Below are 19,370 nucleotides of genomic sequence, written 5' to 3' on the forward strand. Positions count from 1 at the left end.
TTTTACTAAAGGATGGCTGTTTTGTCTTAGGAACAGGTTCTCTCTCCTATTTGAAGAACAGATTTTACAGCTCTCACAAGTGCAGGTATATTCAATTTAGAAGGTGGTTCCTAGTCTCCCAAGGGGGAGTCAGAGTGAGGGAGGTCTGCATCATCAACCTCCCCAGATGAGAAGTCAGAATCTGATAGCTTGGTGGACTGAAGATAACACAGCATGCATAGCAGGTTTACTAGGTAAGGGTCTCTCTTTTTGTAGCATTTGCTGAAATGCTGTAGAGGTAACCGCCAGAATCTGCAATGAGTTAGAAAGTATGTCTACCCATGGGGGAGGCAAAGGATTTGCATGGAGTACCTACTATGGCCATACCATAGGGGGAGCTACCACAGGGACCGTTAGATAGTACGCAGTTTTTGCCAGCACCTGTGAAAAAAGTAGCCCAGGGTGGGTCCGGAGGAGAGGACACTCGAGCTGATGGGCCCGGGGCAGTATAATAAGTTGCACAAAGACCATCCTGAATGAGGTCCTCTGAAGCTAAGCCTGCTGAGCATCACTTACAAGACAGAGTGGGAGGAGCAGGCTGCTTGTTATTCTTGCCTCTGCCAGTCATAGCTGCAAGAATACTGTAACACACATTGTGACAGAGCAGTGAGCAACCCTATGGCACAGTGTAGTGCCCAACACAGCAATATATATAGTATGTGTTAGCCCTCACAATTATAGGGAGATGTGAGGTACAATGAACCCCGTATACCTTAGTAATGCCAGGGTTATAGTAGAAGGTATAAGCTGACAGTAATATGAAAAACTAACAGCAGCGCTTGCATAAGTCACATACAATATAACTGCAGTGGGCACTACAATAAACTACACAGACAGCAGTGGCTGGAAGGCTATAGCGCTATATAACCTGGCCCTTGGGAGAGGTATACAAGTACACTGGACCCAGCGTTCCCGAAGACTTGAATGCAGAAAATGGCTGCCGTGAGTCTCAGAGGGTGAGGGAGGAACAGCAAGACCGCAGTGGAATGGCACCCTGAGCTGGGGGAGGGGCTGCAGGGAGATCGCCTTCTCCCCTATGCTGACTTTAACCACCAGATCCCCTGAGTTGCCTTCAGGCTGTGGGCAGGGTATAGGGGGGAAGGACCAGAACATCCTGGGATTGAAAAGCTTTTCTCTTGGTGTCCGGTCCTCCAAGTCCCACCTACACCCCATGGTCTCTCCTGTGGACCCTGAAGAAGAAATGTAGTTAATTTACTTTAGTCTGCAGCTTGTTGCTAAGGACAAAAAAAAAAAAAAAAAGTTGCACAGTTCAATTTAAATGTCCACTCAAAAGGTCTTAATTCTATAAATTTGTATTATAGAACATCTCTTCAAACAAACCGTTTTAGTTTCAGCACACCAAATCACTGTGGAACTACGGAGCAAAGTATTCATCGTGCATAAAAATATATTGCTTCCCCTAGTTTTCTTTATAGCATATGGGTATGGATGTTAATCTGTAGGATGACATTAGAACAGAACAAGCATTTTATTTTTAGCATTGCTTTATGATTTTGGAAGGGTTTAATACCAAACAGAGATGACAGACCAGGTTTTCTCCATCTTTTTTTTACCTTCTGCATCAAAGTTTTAAACTTGTGTTTTAACAAGCACTTCTGCTGTATTTTAAAATAAACAAAGATTACATTTAGCTGCCGTAATAACACTTTCATCCTGTACAGTGCTTCCAAAATCTTTTAAAAAAGGAGATGATTGCCAGATAGAAATCCTATTACTTTGAGAGCTGAAAGAGCAGGCACAGAGACTTCATCACCTGCAAATCCAACACATTAGCAGCACTTAGAATGATACAGTGGCAGGCCACACTGAACCCTCAGTATGTTTGCCACAGCCTCCTCAGTCAAGGGACCTTCTGTTGATTATGTAGTTTGTAATTAGTAATGAGAACCTGATTCATTAACATGGTATTTTTATTCTGCAATGTCACAATTGTGAAAAGAATACTTGCAATGTAATGTGCAGTCACCTTGACTCCAAATTACTGCTCTGATATGTTGTTAGACAAGATTAATAAAATAAGTATATAATTAAAGGGCCAATTAAATTCAGCATGCTGCGTTACATATACCCCTTTCACACTGAAGAGGAAATTACCAGGTAATTCACTTTTACCCGGTAATTTGATAAACAACCCGGGACTTTTCCATGTGTGAAAAGGTCATCCCGGGACTAAATTCCCGGGTCTCCGACCCTGGTTTTTTTGCAGGACTTGAGACCCGGGAATTTAGTCCCGGGATGACCCTTTCACACAGGGAAAAATGCCAGTTTTTTCTTAGCAAATTACCGAGTAAAAGTGAATTACCCGGTAATTTCATTTTCAGTGTGAAAGGGGTATCAGACTGAAAAAGTAAAAAAACCTGGCACGCAAACGCCGGATAAAAGCCAGGTTGTTTGCAATTTTCTGTCTGAAAATGGTATAATTAACAGGAATGCTTGGCGGTGCACTTATCTGCCATATACAGTATCCTGAACATGCAGAATAATACATTGTGCTGAATCAGATTTCCTCTAAGAACACATATGGGACTGAAAATGTGACTGAGTGAAACAAAACAATGTATGCTACTCCCGAATTACTAAATTACTTTTTGAAAAGTAGTAGTATAAAAAAAAAAAAAAAAAAAAAACCACAAACACACCTCTTCGGCTCTATAAAGCCATAATTCACATATTAAACTTAGATAATAAACTTATGTAAACATGAATGTCTATACACGGACATCCAGAAAAGTAGATAACATGTCACATATGATCATGTTTTGTTTTTTTTTTCAAAAACACAAGAAACTAGCCTTTACAAATGGCACAAAAGTTATGCAACACTAAACAGAAGGGTTTAACCTAGTCATTCACTTACATCATGAAGGTGTATGGCGGATAAAAGGTGAACTGACCCATATAGCTACTAATGAATGGGCACAGATTAGCAGATGTTATTTTTCAAACTTCTCCATAACTCTGTATTAACAACTACCAGTTCAGAGCGTTATCTGAAATGTTTCCAGAATTTAATCTCAAGTTCCCATTTACCATTCCTTAATTAAAAATAAAAAAAAATCCATTAAGTTATGTATACTAAATATTTTATTTTCCAGTGTGCCTTGTATGAAGGGCTTTACCTTAGCAGAATCTTCCTCCATAGAAGCTTCACAGCCAGACTCATCAGCCTCCTGTTTCCTACCTAAAATCATGAAATTACAACATATGAGAACATTATTGAAACCTTAAAAGTATTTAATAGCAGTATCCACGTTTCCAAATCACAAATATGCTATGCTGATGCCATATCATGTTAGACATTATGACAAGACATAAAAACTAACTCTGTTGCAGCCAAACAGGACATAGTTGGATGGCAAACAGAAGATATATAAACATACTGTTCGGATGGTTGCACGTGGCTCCCTTCTGTTACCCTTAAGTCGGGCTGCCAATAACAGATGATGATATAGTAGTCTTAAGTGTGCCCTGAACAGAGTAAGCTCTTCTGGTGTCTCCTTATGATTAGATCTGGCAGTCTGCCCAGGAAAAATTTCTAAGCACCTATTTTACACACAAACTGCAAAAGTTTTCTAAAGCGAGCAACTTGTGTGCATATTGTGGGTACCACATAAACCCATTTGATATGAGGGTACCACAAAGATCACAGTAAAGCAGACAGAACAGACCTCTCCTGCATTTCACTGATAGCAGACTACTGGCTATGTCACACTAGCTGGCGAGCATGGAAGTATTAAAACACTAGGACATGTGATCCATTAATGCAAAAGTGTAGGAGAAACAAGCATCTTTTACTCCCCTTCCTACACACACGAAAACACACATAATAATACTTTACTTCAATAGTTGTTAGGAAGGGGAATGTGTAGGAGTAAGGTATAATGGATCAAAAGAGAGGAGTCTATTTATGGCGCACTACTTAGGTCAAATAAAATCTAACTTCAATTCTTTAAAATTGTACAATTCTGGTACATAAATAGCAAAACATATAAAAAAATATAGAAAAGAAAAGTGATAAAAGAAGAAAAGTGTGTATAAAAAAGTAAAAAATTTTACCTACACTGTATGCCTCAAAGAATCTTCTTATAATGTACCGTGCGATTCCTAGATGTCATCTCTTTATTACGTTCTTCTATGAACGGGAAGGAATTCCAAATTACCTGTCCACGCACAATCACAATGCGCGTCCCTGCAGGTCATACATCGCATCTTCAGATCTTGCCTACAGCAGGCAAGATCTGCCAATCTCATGATCAATATTCAGGTCGTTTGTCAGATTGGACAGTTTAGGCAACATATTGTTTGTCTGGGAGTGCAGGGGAGTTCAAGGGAAATAGTTGAGTATATTGCATCTTTTGCGAGTCGTCCAGTGTGTACGCACCTTTACTCTGTCAAAAATATTAAGGCTTTGAGACAGAATGCGACTGACATTTTATTAATGCATTGGAAGATACCATGCACATTCTGGGATTATACTCTATGAACATTGGGAAAATTTCCTCTATTGTATTATGTTCATATTATCCTTGTTAATAAAGGAAAAACTTCTCTAGGTCAGTTTTATTTCAAGCATGTCACATTTGGGTCAAATGTGTGTCTTCTATGTTAAGGTAATTTGGAATTTCTTCCCGTTGTTCATTGACTAACGTAAAAGAGATGACATCTAGGAATCACAGTACATTATAAGAGGATTCTTTTTGAGGCATAGCGAAGGGAAAAAAAAATCTTTTTATACACTTTATCTACCCTTATCACTATTGTTTTTTAAAATATTTTGTTTATGTACAAGAATTGTTGTACAATATTAAAGAATTGATTAAAAGTTATATTTTATTTGACCCATGTAGTGCACCATAGACTCCTTTCTCCCTTTTGTTGCATTGATCACATTTAGTCTATGGCAGCACCCCCCTAACTAATGATGAGAGATTAATATATGAAGAGTTGTGAATAATCAGGGTTTTTTTTGTAGATAACACATCTTACTTTCATGTGCAATAGATTTCCTCTTCTTTCTGTTAGGAGTAAGGTACTGCACCCCTACTGTCTTGGCAACATAGTATTGATCGAGCAAAATGGGCAGTGTTATGGTGCATACACACAGGACGATTGTCAACGATATAGTTGAATGATCTCCCGGGTGGGCTGGATGATCGATATCGATCACCCAGCACACCCCAACCCATCAATGATGGCCAACGCCTATAGTAACCTGGTCGATATAGATCAGGTTGGCCTGCATGAACGCGCGACAGACGATATAGTTATCGTCCATACGTGCCCACGCATGGCAGGTCCTTGGGCACCGAAAAATGCACGATATGAATGATAACGATAAGATCGATATTGTTATCATTCATATCTTCCATTTTAATCGTACAGTGTGTACACAACATTATAGTTAAGAAACAATTAATGGTTCATAACTGCTACGAACCTTTGCTCTTCATCAGTTTCTTTGAAGGGGTATCGCTACTGGCAGTTATTTCAATATTGTCAGGATCACCCCCTTCTTCCTCAATTGCCTGTAAGAAAAAAAAAAAAAATTATACATATATAAATCAAAATATATTTGTTAATCTGCAGAATAATACAATAAATTAGAATAAGTATCTCTTAATTCAATGTAAGTTTATTTCAAACAGATTTAATTTAATAGAGGTCAATATTTAACCCATAAAAAAGGGCAAATGTAGCTGCCTAACAGAGGAGACTTGAAAGTAAAAAAGGGCAGAGAAGCAGACGTTCTTAAAATGATGGTGGTTCTTATAAACACAGTGGTGAAAAACAGAATATTCAATAAGCAAAGAAGAGTTTGTACATACTGACAACTAAAAACTTCCATTTAGTAACCTCATTTATTTAATGCTTTCTTTGATAACTTCCAACAACTTACACACCGCAGACACATGCATACATGGTGTGCACAGACTTCCTAAGAAGACTGTTGCATTATGACGTTCATTTGCCTTACCAAAGAACAGATTATGAAAAAAAAAAAACACATCTTATTTTGGTTTAATTTCTACCATGTTATGAACAAGTAGGGCTATTATGGAAAAAGCAAGGTGCATGTCATGGCATTTTGGGATACGAGATGTGACCATACAAAGGTCGCTTTCAGGCTGTTTTTTCATTCGCTGGGGGGGGATTCAATTGTTTGAGAGAATTAGTTCCAGTGACCTTGAAGGAAGCACTTATCGCAGATTTCTGCTCGCACCCCCAAAGTGCGATCAGAAACCTGCGCAACATAGGGCTTCGGGGCTGGTTGCGAGTGCCACGTGCGCCTTAACTGTAGTGTGCCCGGCGCTTAGCACAGGGAAAAACGCTTAAAGTGGCTAATCCTATGCATTAGGGCTGGTGAATATACCGGTCACAATCCAGAACCTGGCTTGTTGCGCAAACAATTGAAATTGCTTGCGCCCACTTTAGACGGGAGCCAATTTTCTCTAATAAGTGAAGTGCCCTGTTAAACTAGGGGCAATGTGTAGCTCTTGAGGTACAACAGGATGCATGTCAATAACTGAGAAAAAAGCATGGCCGTCATTCTATAGCTGTGTATTTCACATTAATTTCTGTAAATTAATGATTTAGTAATAAGTTAAACTACACATGAAGTACATGTGCAGCTTTCCATACATAAATCATATTATAAGTTTTAACAGCCAGCATAAAGAAAATTACTTTCCACAGCTGCAAATAAAGGACAGAGCATATAGAGGGATAGTTTAAAGCTATTGGGTTGGGTATAGAATCTAGACTGTTGGGATGCTGGCAGTCAGAATACCGACAACGGCATCCCGACAGTCACAATCCTGGCATGGAGAGGAAAGTTTTCTACAGCTACTCCTTACCCTAACCCTTCATCCACAGTGCCCGAACTTAACCTCCCCCTAGTTTCCTAAAACTAACTGCCCCCTCCCCGCACCCTAAACCTAACCTTCCCCGCTTAGTGCCTAACCCAGTGATTTTCAACCATTCAACTCGTGGCACACCAAACGAGATTTTAAAATTGCTAAGGCACACCAACAGTCCCTCATGGGAAAAAAAAACAAAAAAACACACGCATTTGCCCCACGGGAAAAAGATCAAACATTGTTTTTGTTCTGTGGGGCCATGGTGTTTTCAAACACATATGGTCCTCACATAAAGGAAGCACAAACATTGGGCCACACGGGGGAAAAAAATAATAATTATTATTATTAATAATAATCACACTTGCCCCACAGAAAAATAATATAACCAGCTGAAAAAGCTCACTGTCGTCCCTGTCCTGTCCCTCATCAGCTGGAGTTGCTCAGTCACACTCATAGATGAGCACACAGTGCAGAGCTGGGAGCAGTGAGCAGGCGGGCGTGATCTATGTCACGCCGCCTCGTCTCCATAGGTCATGGCTTGTGCACGCCTGAGCCTCCCTGAAGAGCCCAGCTCTGCCCGGGCCAGCAGTACAAGTCAGCTCTGACCTAGCAGCACACTTGACAACCGCTGGCGGCACATTGGTTGAAAAACGCAGGTCTAACCCTCACCCATGTGCCTAAACCCTTCCCTAACTCCGGATACTTGCCTTCGGAATGCCGGCGGTCGGGATTCTCCTCACTTCTAAAAGTGTGCTAACAGAGCAATAAATTGTTAAAAGCAGAACACCGACAGCGGCATCCCAACAGACAAAATCCAGACTGATTTTTTCAAGTATCTAGTACTCACCGTCAAAATCTTTTGGGATTGTAGCAGTCGGGATGCCGCTGTTTGTATTGTGAATGTCAGCACTCTAACCACATCCCGACAAAGTTCACACTAGGTGAAATACATGGTTTTTTTTACTACACATCTGTCAGGAGAAAATTCAATTGTTTTCTTGGACATCTCTAACTAATGGACGCTCAATGGAGCAATTCAATTGTTGCTCGTATCGGGCAAGAATCCCACAGGCACACACTTCTGCTCGCAGCCTCCTGAGGTGGAGCGCAGAATTGTGCAAAATGTCAGTGGCTTGGGTGCCCAAACGGTAGTTGAAGTATGGGCCATACAGTTCAGAGTAGTAAAACCATGCTAGTGCTTAGCTATTATTCAGGAGTCCTAAATTCACACATCACTCAGCTCTTGAACAGGTGGACTCAATTTTATTACATCTGGCTTGCCTGTTGCAGAAAATAAAATAAATCTAACTAGCAGTTTTATACTTCCCTCGGCTGGCTTGTGAAATTTTTTAAAACTTTCCCATTTTTCATTTAGTAAGTAAAATATAAATATTTTTCCAGCAGTTGTGGCTCTACACAATGACGCATTTTGTACAATTTTGGGATTAGATAGGACTAAAATTAAAGTGACAGTGCAGTGAAACAAGTGCCCGATACTAGAATACATGCACATTCCTCTATTGTTTACGGCTATAGCACATACAGCAAAAATAAAAAAAGATTCTGGAATATATACTTACATAAAGTATTAACATAAGAAATAGTACATGCAGTATTATGAAATATTTACTATCAAAGACATAAATTGGGTACAATGTTAACCTTCTGTAAACTAGGAGGGGTGTGACATACACCAGTCAAATTTAAACTCAACTTTAAAAAAAAAAAAAAAAAATAGAGTCGCAATATTGCCAGTTTGCATAGTGACAGCGGTTTAGTGCTTCGAGCACATGTGCATAAAGTGCCTGTGGGCATCTCATACCCCACCTGGTTTGGCACCTGCCTTGATGTCAGCCAAGAGTGATCTCATTAAGACCAAAGGTTTTTCCTTTCTCTTTATTTATTGAAGCAAAAAAAAACAAAAAAAAAACTGCAAAACAAGTCTACGACGCACAGAAAAGTAAATCAAGCATAATACCAAACATTAAACCTGATCAACAATACACAAACATTTCCCAGCACAATTCCGTGGGCATTTTCTTTGCAAATTATGGGCACTCACGTGGCCCAAGACTTGTATAAAAATATAAACACATTTATATCTCAACGCCATATAAGTGAGAGATACAATGAAAAACAAAAGTAATTGGGGGGGGGGGGGGGGTGCCTGGCACTCATCCGTCAGGCAGCGTAGCAGGATCCCCCCAAAAGAATTTCATACCACTAGGTCAGACGCATGCTGTGATGGATCTGGGATTGTGTTGAGGTTGGCAAGGTTGCTATAAAGGATCAAAAAAGGAAGAGGCCGCCTTTTTATTTTGTCATACATAGTTTCTGACCAATGTTTTCTAATTGCTCATAAGTGTTTTTACTAACATTTGTGATTCAAGTACAGGAGCAGAGGTGCCTATGATGGGCAGTGACTGACCCCTATATACTTTGACGCGCAGGAAAACTCGGGATGGGGGGGGGGTGTGTAGAGAGAGAGAGAGGACAACCATACCACGCTAGAGTGTCCCCAAGAATAAGGAACACAGAAGACAGGGCAATTGTGCCTATTAATACTTTTTAAACTGCCCGCTCTGCCTGCCAATAACCTAGTAAACCAATTGACAGGCCGCAATAACCTCGAAGGTTACCCTGTCACTTGGTCCGGTATCGGTGGTAACAACGTTGCGAAGTCATGATGCTGAAGTGCCCCTTCCCCATCTCCTGCCGCCAAGGAACAGCCGTGAGCCCAGCAGGAAAACCGCCTCCCGCTGGGCAAACTGTCAGATGGCACTTAGACAGCAGCAGCTGCCCGCAGCCCCGCTGTTGTCCCCACAGTCACAAGACACACTGGCTGTGGTGAGTTCCTCCTGGGTCCTGGCAACCTCACCACAAAGACTATGGGGCAGATATCTCCAGGAAAGTGGTTAAAGAATTTCTTCTCGCACCCTCAGGAGGATAAATCAGACTAAAGTGCCGGCCAAAAGGCTGCTTGCCAGCTTAGCGCAACAGCCTCACGGAAGGCACTTTAGTCGGAGAATGTCGGTTCTCGCGACTAAACAGCCAGGGTAAGTCGCGAGAATCGGCATTCTGACTTAAGTTTTTAGTCAGACTAAACAGCACACTGAATTGAATAGCTCCGGGACCAACTTTCCAGATAGCCACAGCGCGCTGAATTGTATGGTCCTAATGAAGGTCTGTAATAATTTTAGTAAAACAGTCAAAATTAATCACTTTACTGTCTGCATATACACACATACATTACAGCGTCTTGTATTTGGTGATATTTGTATTGGTACGTCGGGGAGAGATGTTTGGAGGAGGGTGGGGTGGTGGCAAAGATATGTGTACCGGGCCCCAGGATTTTTCTTGATGGTCCTGTGTGCAGGCCACCGGTATGAGATGGGAAGCCCATGGCCCCCGGGGATCGTTGCAGCTGTATCCCCCCCCCCCGTATGTCTGGGAGTAGACCGCAGATACCATGGGAACAAGCACTATACAGTGTCCCGGGGGAACACACGCACCGTACCGAGCCGTATACACGATCCGCTGTCTGTGTGCGCTCCCCTAGGCGATATACGGGAGGCGCGAAGCTACGGGCGTCTAGCGGTAACTAGGCCACCGACCAGGACGCTGCATCCCGGGCCCTACCTGCTTGAGCCGGGACACCAGCATATTCTTCACACCAGTAAAGTCCAGGTTTCTCCGCTTCAGCTCAGACTTGAGATCGATAACGCGCAGCTCGGACACGCTCCTGTTCTCGGTCGGGCCGCTAAATGACGCCATTTTACTCGTCTCAATCCGGGCGCCGAGATGTCGCCGCATCACGTGACGCGGAGCTCTCGCGCTGAAATCCCCGGGTCACGTGTAATGCTCTCCAACATACACACAAAGCCGTCCAGACTGACGCCGCCTCCTGGACGCCGGTCACTGCACAGCACTACCCTGTGTCAGAACGGCAGGTTATACCTTTCAGTACCACATGTACACTACGCAACTGCTCTGTTCTAGTACGACCTCGTCCGATGAACACCATGAAATGGACATTTGCACTTGGTAGCCAACGACCTCATATTCTTACCCTTTATAAAGCACCCGCATAGTACATACAATAGCAGCTAACTCAGGGGAGATACCCTGGGATGTTGTGTCGATCAGATGTTAGTGCCACAGGCAGTCACTATTTCAGCTCACACACTCCTGAGGTGGCAAGCACAAAAAGCCAGGCTTTTAGGTACCCAAAATGCATTTTTGGTAACATGGCCAACAGTTCAAACAGATTTAGCCGCTTTAAGAGTCTAAACATGTTGCAGTTGGGTGTGACGTGCGTGAAATGTAATAGGCCCCCAGGTACCCACATCTGTTTGCTGGAAGGTTAGGTTTACGGTGCGGGAAGGGGGTGGTTAGGTTTAGGCACCGGGGAGGGGTAAGGTAGGAGAAGGGTTAGGATACCTACCAACAGGTGTCGGTATCTTAAACTCTGTCGGGATGCCAGAATGGGATTTTTGACCGCAGGAATTCTGTACCCAATCCCTTGAAAATTAGTTGCGATATGTGCGATACTTGAGCGTAAATTTGTGCTCCAAAACTACTGATTAACTGAATCTCCCCCTGCTAAATAGCTAACCAATTACACAACTCGAATGACAAGAGCTTTAAAGTAAACGCTCTAGGTTATTTTTTATTTTTTTTATTTTAAAGCACCATTTTTCAATAAGGTTCTGTAATGTCCTCTCCTTTCACCGTAGCACAAAAAGACCCCTATTTTCCAGGGGTTGGGTAGCCTTCTGTCAAAATGCAGACAGCGGCATCCTGATGCTCGGAATCCCGACAGGAGTACCGTATATACTCGAGTATAAGTCGACCAGAATATAAGCCAAGGTACCTACTTTTACCACAAAAAACTGGGAAAACTTATTGACTCGAGTATAAGCCTAGAGTGGGAAATGGCAGCAGCTGGTAGTGCCCCCAGTAGTAATCCCTCCTGGTAGTGCCCCCAGTGGTAATCCCCCCTGGTAGTGCCCCCAGTGGTAATCCCCCCTTTCAGTGCCTCCAGTAGTAATCCCCCCCTGGTAGTGCCCCCAGTGGTAATCCCCCCCTGGTAGTGCCCCCAGTGGTAATCCCCCCCTGGTAGTGCCCCCTGTAGTGAGAGACTTGAGAATAAAAAAAAAATCACTTACCTGAAACTCCCGCCGCTAACAGCTCCCACGGCCGCTTTGCATGGGAGAGACGTCATTACTCATGACGTCTCTCCCATTACCCACTGCGGGAGCTGGAAGATGGCTCCCGCAGTGGGAGCAGCAGCAGCCGATGAGAGTCTAACAGACTCTCAGCGGCTGCTGATTACAACAAACACACAGCTGCCGGCTCCGGCGGCTGTGTGTTTGTGCTGTGTAGCGCTGACCGAACTCCTTCCGGTCAGCGCTACACTTCACTCGAGTATAAGCCGAGGGGGTACTTTTTCAGCACAAAAAATGTGCTGAAAAACTCAGCTTATACTCGAGTATATAAAGTATGTCAAGTCCCTCCTCCCCCTAACCCTCCCTGTTAGTGCCTAAACATAACCCCCCCTACCCAGTGGTGCCTAAGCCTATTGGTGCCCAACCATAACCCCCCCCCCCCAAAGCCTAACCCCGCTGTGGTGCCTAAGCCTAACCTCTCCCCCCCCCTGCAGCTAACAACTAAGACGCCCCAGTGTACCATTGATCGGGATGGCGTCTGTTGAGATTCCAGCGTCGGGATTTTGACGCCTAGCTTCAGTCCCGGGTCGGGTTTCCGACGGCCGGCATACCGTTCCACCGGCATACCAACTACATCCCATTTTCCAGGCCCTGCCTGTCTTAGATGTGAAAATGCGCCCCTGCCCTGTCTGCAAGCACTGTGCAGGCACTTATCACATGGAGGTTGGGTATGGGATCCCGGCGGTCAGAATCCAGACGTAGTCATCCCGACCAGGTTGGAATCCAGACGAGGAGAGTATACTTAACCCACCCTCCCTGGTGCCTAACTATAACCTCCCCGATGCCTAAACCTAACCCTCCCCTTAACCCCGGTATTTAATTTCAGGATGCCGGCGTCAGCATTGTGAATGGCAGAATCCCGGCTGTCGGGATCAAAACTGCAAAATGTGCCCTGCCCTTATGGCGGCACTATGCTGAATGCTGAAACAGTCTGCCGTGTGCTGTCCCTCCCCGCGGAAGAGAATCCCATGGGGGAGGTGACTGTTGGTTGTTGTGGTGCAGCGCTCACAGCCAGTGAATAGATGCAGTGCATCTTTCCACAGTGGGACAGTTAGTGGAGAGCTTCGGGGCAAGCCAGGATGACCTTAGGTGCTGGGCACGCCCCCAAGAGTGATTGAAAGGGGGCACACCTTAAGATACAACCTTTTTTCTTATGACCATGCCCCCTTTTTGGCATGCATACGGAGCGCACACTAGTGTCCTTTTTGCGGTTCGGTGCCCTGCCCACACGAAACCCAGAATTAATGATGTGGGATTATATAATACACTAGGGGCACGTGTGTAAAAACTGAATGGGGTGAATATATGTGCTGTGCATTGTGCAGCTTTAGTGATGTGTTGCATCAAAATTGTGCCCTTCAAAATTAAACTGTGCCCTCAGTTATCTGCACAAAAAAAAAAAAAAAAATCCTAGAGTGAACACTACAGTTTGGTACTGGACTTGTTGGGATGATTACATAGGGTTCCCGCTAGGCTGTTTAGCAGGCGCTGCGCTCAATTTCAAAAGGGCAGAATGCACCCTGCCATTTTGGCAGAGCCCTGTCGACACCCCACTAACACAAGGCCGCAGTGTGCTTTGGGTGGGAAAAATAGACGTGCACAGCATCTATTCACAAGAGATGGGAGAGGTTGGGGGCAGCCCAGTATGTCGGTAAGTGCTGGGCATGCCCTCAAGAGTGATGAACAAGGGTAGTCTAGATCCTTTTAGGGTAGCGAGCACTTGTGTAAATCGGGTATTCGGGCCAGTCGGGTGAAGGCTGCGAGATGGGCTTCCGGTGTTTAAACGTTGCAACAACGGCAAATCAAACTCTTCACCGGCAATTAAAATCCCCCCTTAGATCTAATGAGAAACAGTTACAATTAGTGCAGTGTGATCCAGCACCATGGGATCATTGCTAACACAAGTGTATTTGTGGCCATCAACATTGGTATACCTTCTTTTCAGTCTCCCATAGCCTTGAGAAGGACACTAAGATGTCCCGAAATGTCGGCATGTATGAGCCGACAGGCGCGGAGATCAGAGCTTTTTATTGGAGCACTTTTTATGATGGCACATTTTGCACTTTGACATACAATGTTGATAGCGAACACAGATATTTGCTGCTAAGATCCAATAAGAGAAGTTAGTATATGCTTCTGCACATATTATTGTCACTTGATATACAACAAAATACTGAAGTTTTTCCAAACTTATTCAGAGTGCTGTGTGTTATTTTATATAACAGCCATGTGGAAGGATTACAAGAGCACTTGATCTGATGTCACCAGCTGAGGTGAAGCTAGCAGCAGGGAGTGGGCATTTCTGAAGATCGTCCATCACCTCCGTCTGGGAGAGGGGAAGATATACAGCCACCCCCCAACAGTGACTGTGCCCCAGAGGAGAGAGGGGAAGCTGCAGCTTCCTTGAGCTCGGGCAACATGAAGACTTCCTGCATCTGCACAGTGTCTAGGCTGGTCTCGAGGAGAAGACTCGGAGGGTTGCCGCAGCAACCCAAGTGCCAGCCAGGTGGGCCGAATCTGAACTAAAAGCAAAAAAAGAGAACTGCCAGAGTAAACCCCTCCCAAGAACCTGTGAAATACCATTAAGTTGATAAGAGCAACCACTATTTTGTATTGCTGTTCTGAGAGACATGGATGGGACCAGCATTAGGAGGGTGTGCTGGTCCCTGTATTGCTATTTGGAGGTGTCTGGGGTACCTCCTAGGTGAGTTGGCCTCAGCTTGCTTGTATATATATATACATACATACATACACACACATACACATATACTTACATACACACACTGCTATCATGTAGCACAACAGTATGCAATAATATGACCCAGAGTGTGTGCCATTATCATGTAGTGTTAGGAACACCGGTATAGAGGAGCCTTGATGCTGGCCTGGCGCTTAACCATATATTTGCAAATGTATGTAACAAATACCTCTGAATTTCTATTATGCAGTATTCAAGTTTTTCTGCTGGTTTTTGCAGTGAGCTGGGTAGAAACTTTGTTTTCTTTTAGTCAAGAGTAAACCCTTACAAGCACCTGTGCAATACCATTAAGTTGATATGAGCAACCACTATTTTGTATAGTTGCCAGAAGATTATCTTACAGCAGCCACCAGTTGGCATCTCTAATACAATAATGTGAGAGTATCCATCCATAAATCTTAAATCAGTATAAATCTTTCTTTAGAAGTACAAAGAGGAGGTCCATGCATATGCTTATATACTAGTCAGCAAATGATTAATTACACACAGGTAATCATATGAATCAGGTGCAGAGAGAAAGAGCACAAGATAAATAACTAAACTTTTTCTGCAATTCCATATGTAGTTAACTTTAGAAGACAAGGGCACGTATCCAATTAAGCACAAAAAGACTGACTCCGCGAAAGAGTATCGCTGATTGCGGCTTTTCGCCAGGTGGAAACTTCAGTATTCAACTGCAAACCCTTTTTGCGTACGCGAGAACACAATGCAAAGTAATAGGCGAAAAAGATTTGCCTCTGAATAAATGGAGAAAAAAAAGTGCAAAATCGCCATTTTGGGGTGCAAAGGTGGGGAAACCACTTAGCACCCTTGGGACAGCCCCCCCAAAGGATAACCATAAAAAAAAAAAAAAAAAAAAAAAGTGAGGAACACACCAAAAAAAAAAAAAAAAAAAGGGCAAAAAAAGTGCAGAGAGGGGGTACAAACTTAAAAACTAGGGAAATAGACTTTTGTGGGGTCTACAAGTATGGGTGAGCTGTATTTTTGATTGCAGGCACTTGCTTCAGGTGCATTTTTTAAACTTTACTTTAAAATTTGACAGGACTAATATTCACAAAAAAAAACCTGCTTTATGCTATTCTTCTCCACTTGTGCAGAGACACTAATTAGAGGAAATTGACACACATTTAGTCCCTCAAAATAGCTTTATTAGGCCTATTCGGGGGCATGTACATTGATCCCCAATGTTAGTGCATCATTTAGGGCAAGGATGGGGAACCTCATGCCCGTAGGCCGTATAAAGCCCCCGGAATCATTTGGTCTGGCCCTCTTGAGTTTTTTCCCTTCTAGCCTCATTTGGCAAGCAGGGTGTCTTGCACCCTGCAGCCAAAATCTATGCAGCAGTGCCATCAGAAGCGTCCTAGTACGCTTCAGATTAGTCACACCGCTGCCCTTACAGCTCCCAGAGCATCCTCAAGATGCTCTGGGCATTGCTGTAATCACCAGCGATTGTGGCCCCACCCCTGTGTGACATCACACAGAGGGGGCGTGGTCTGCACCAGGACAGCAAATGTTATACATATCAAAATGGCCCTGGGCAGGAAAAAAAAAAAAAAAACAGTTCCCCACCCATGTTTTAGGGGGTGCCAGGCTGATTTCCCCAATTCTGACACCACTTTTCACCTGGTTTGCATTCGCCGGGTTGAGTTTGCACGTCTTTTGGAATTGATTATGGCAAATAGCGGGGGCATGCACGATAAGTTTCCGCGGCTAAAATACGCGATGTCGGCGAAAAGTACGGCATGTGAAAAAGTATCGCAGGTGCGAAACTAATCGAATACAGGCCAACTGGTACAATCACTACAAATAGTTACATACTGTACCAGTTAAATTAGCTGATGTTCAGTCTATTGTTTCATAGGTGAATTCAGGGCTGTAACCAGGAGTGTGCAAGCGGTACCGCCACAGAGCACAGGGCTCTGTGGGACACTCCAAGCAGTGCTCTACTAAACAGAGCTTCTTGGTCTCTCCCCCTAGGAGTGACATCATACTGTCACGAGTTTAGGGGCAGAGCCAGCATAGTCGGTTACTGCACTGTGTGAATACTGAATACAGCATATACATTTTTTCTGAAGCTGGGCAAACATGAAGGGTCCTCTGCACTAATCATGCAGTTTACCCTGGCTTAATACAATTAAATTATGGTGTAAGCCAAATACAACAAACAAATGTACAAGGCTTGACAAACATTAATTTTCAATACTACATGAAGCTATCAAAAATTAAAACTAAATTTGTGAATTAAGGGGCACATCCACTAGACGATCTACTCCCTGTCCAATCTCTAAATGATTTTCCCTTGATTTTTTCCCTTGAAATTTTATCTTTCAGTCTAAACGATTTGCAAATGATCTTTAATAGATCAAGTGAAATTGACCTGCATGTTCAGTTGACTGACGAGACGATCAAACGACCAGCGGGAGCGCGCATCGTTGTTCGTTAACGACCAAACACTGCACGAGTTATAAACGATTTTTAAACTATATTTAAGCGATTGAAGGATAACGACGTCGTTATCGTTCAATCGCCTGCTAAAATCGTGTAGTGGATGCCCCCCATTAGGCAATACAATAAATCTATTTAAAAATGTATAATGTGTCAATAAAGCTCAATTATTCATCATTTTTATTATATTGTCACAGTCAATACAGGGATAAATAATATTTTAACAAAAGTGACAATATGATGGAAGTAATTAATGGCTTAATAGTATGCCTAAATTTAGTATACAATTGTACTTCTTGTGCCTATAATAAATTAGGGGTACAATTATCAAAATCATTGTGAAAAATTCCCTGAAAACATCCGTTTCAATAATATAATCAGAATTAATGTATGGGGAACCAAAGATAGCAGAGATGTTTACTGTGGTCCCCTGTTTAAAAATCACAAAAGCAGGCGCCCAAAGGTTTATATGGGGGCTGCAAGATTAAAAAAAAAAAATTACAATCAGAGCTTGGCCCTGGAAGCGAATGTCATCTTTATATGTCGTTTAGCCTATAGTCATCAGGGCTACCACAGAGCAAAAAAAAAAAAAAAAGATACAATTACTGGAGAGGGATTTGATCGCTCTCTCTCTCTCCGCCAGCCTGAAAGAAGAGCATGCAGCTCACTGGATCCATACCCAGACACAAGGTAACTATCACTATACTTTTATCTCTCTGCTAGTATGGCCCTTATTGGGGCCCATGTCTCAGCAAGAGAGACTCTTCCACATTTTTAGAATTTCTTAAGCCGGGTACACATTAGGCGATCCATTGAACAATCTATCGTTCCGACACAGCTCAGAAAGAGATCGTGCAGATCGCATAGTGTGTATGGACCATCTGCGCACTCCCACAGTCGCATGCAATATCATCCAGTCAGCCGTGCTGCACGACCAACAGGGCAATATCATGAGGCGCCGTTGCAGGTAATGGAGGAAATGAGGGATTGTTGCGCCGTTCATTACATCACCGAAATGTGTAGCTGCAGTAACAGATACACATCAGCATTATGGCCACACTATTGAACGGGGCAAAATTGCATATTTTGGTAATTATGCCCTACAGACCGATCCATCCTACTATTCTGGGTTCAGTCTATTCAATTATTAAATGAAGCCAGAAAGAGATGTAGGGCACTAAATATTTTAAAAGATGCTTCCCTGGGTGGGTACTACAAGCTCGCTGTGGTGTAGGCCCTGCTAGCAAACATCACGGCGCGGGCACCTGGTGCGAGTGCATGTGCGCACATCATTATGGGACGTATAGTTCTGCGTGTAAATCTGGAGCAGGCCCAGCTGGCGCCGCCGCCGCATAAGCACATGAGCTGACGAACCACATTGTTTGTAACCACACACACCGGGCATGCACAGTATTGTGTCCCCCCCCCCCCGCTCTGACCACACCCAGCACCACCTCCCCCTACCTGCTTCAGCCGGGCTATCAGCACGTTCTTAACCCCGGTCACGTCCAGGTTCCTCCGCTTCAGCTCCGACTTCAAGTCGATAACGCGCAGTTCGGACACTCTCTTTCCCTCGGACGAGCTGCTAGGTGACGCCATAGCTCTCAGCGCAATCCCACACGGAGAATGACTCTCTCCCGCCGCGCACACCGGGAACACACGCAGGGATGGCGATGGCGTATATCCGGTGACGTCACATGCTGAGGGGGCGGGTCTGCTCAAAGTAAGCTCCTCCCGCTCTATAGATGAGGGAGCTGTTCCTAACCTGAACTGCGTACAGCAACAGATCATGTCCTGCTGCTGTTTATCCTGGTACACTGGGGAGCGCCTGTATCAGCTCACTGCAGAATACAGTGCTAGTTACAGGCAGATATTTGACATGTTTTAGCCGAGGGGAAAATTATATAATAATCTCTGAGAATGTAAAATACAGACACATACATGGAGCACAAGAGGTTAAAAGAAAAACACCACATGTTAAACATCCATATGTATGGTTTCACTTTGTACCATGTTATTAAG

The 19,370-nt window shown here is 43.7% G+C and overlaps 1 protein-coding gene across 10 annotated transcripts in view; it reads right to left on the reverse strand.

Moving 5' to 3' along the window:
- SLTM (SAFB like transcription modulator) overlaps positions 1-19,370 on the reverse strand; it is a 125,707-nt gene that overhangs the window by 53,862 nt on the left and 52,475 nt on the right. For 3 of the 10 annotated variants that reach the window (XM_088445312.1, XM_088445335.1, XM_088445301.1), the window contains exons 1-3: positions 18,813-19,038; positions 5,498-5,585; positions 3,180-3,241 (exon numbers count right to left, since the gene is read on the reverse strand). In XM_088445312.1, the coding sequence (XP_088301438.1) occupies positions 3,180-3,241; positions 5,498-5,585; positions 18,813-18,947 (285 nt within the window). In that variant the 5' untranslated portion in view covers positions 18,948-19,038. Of the gene's footprint in view, positions 1-3,179; positions 3,242-5,497; positions 5,586-10,556; positions 10,726-18,812; positions 19,039-19,370 lie in introns of those variants that run through there. The other 7 variants (XM_088445304.1, XM_088445293.1, XM_088445282.1 and 4 more) reach the window with 3 other exon arrangements.

Source organism: Taudactylus pleione, unplaced genomic scaffold, assembly GCF_031769625.1.
Source record: "Taudactylus pleione unplaced genomic scaffold, aTauple2 ptg000019l, whole genome shotgun sequence".
NCBI lineage: Eukaryota > Metazoa > Chordata > Amphibia > Anura > Myobatrachidae > Taudactylus > Taudactylus pleione.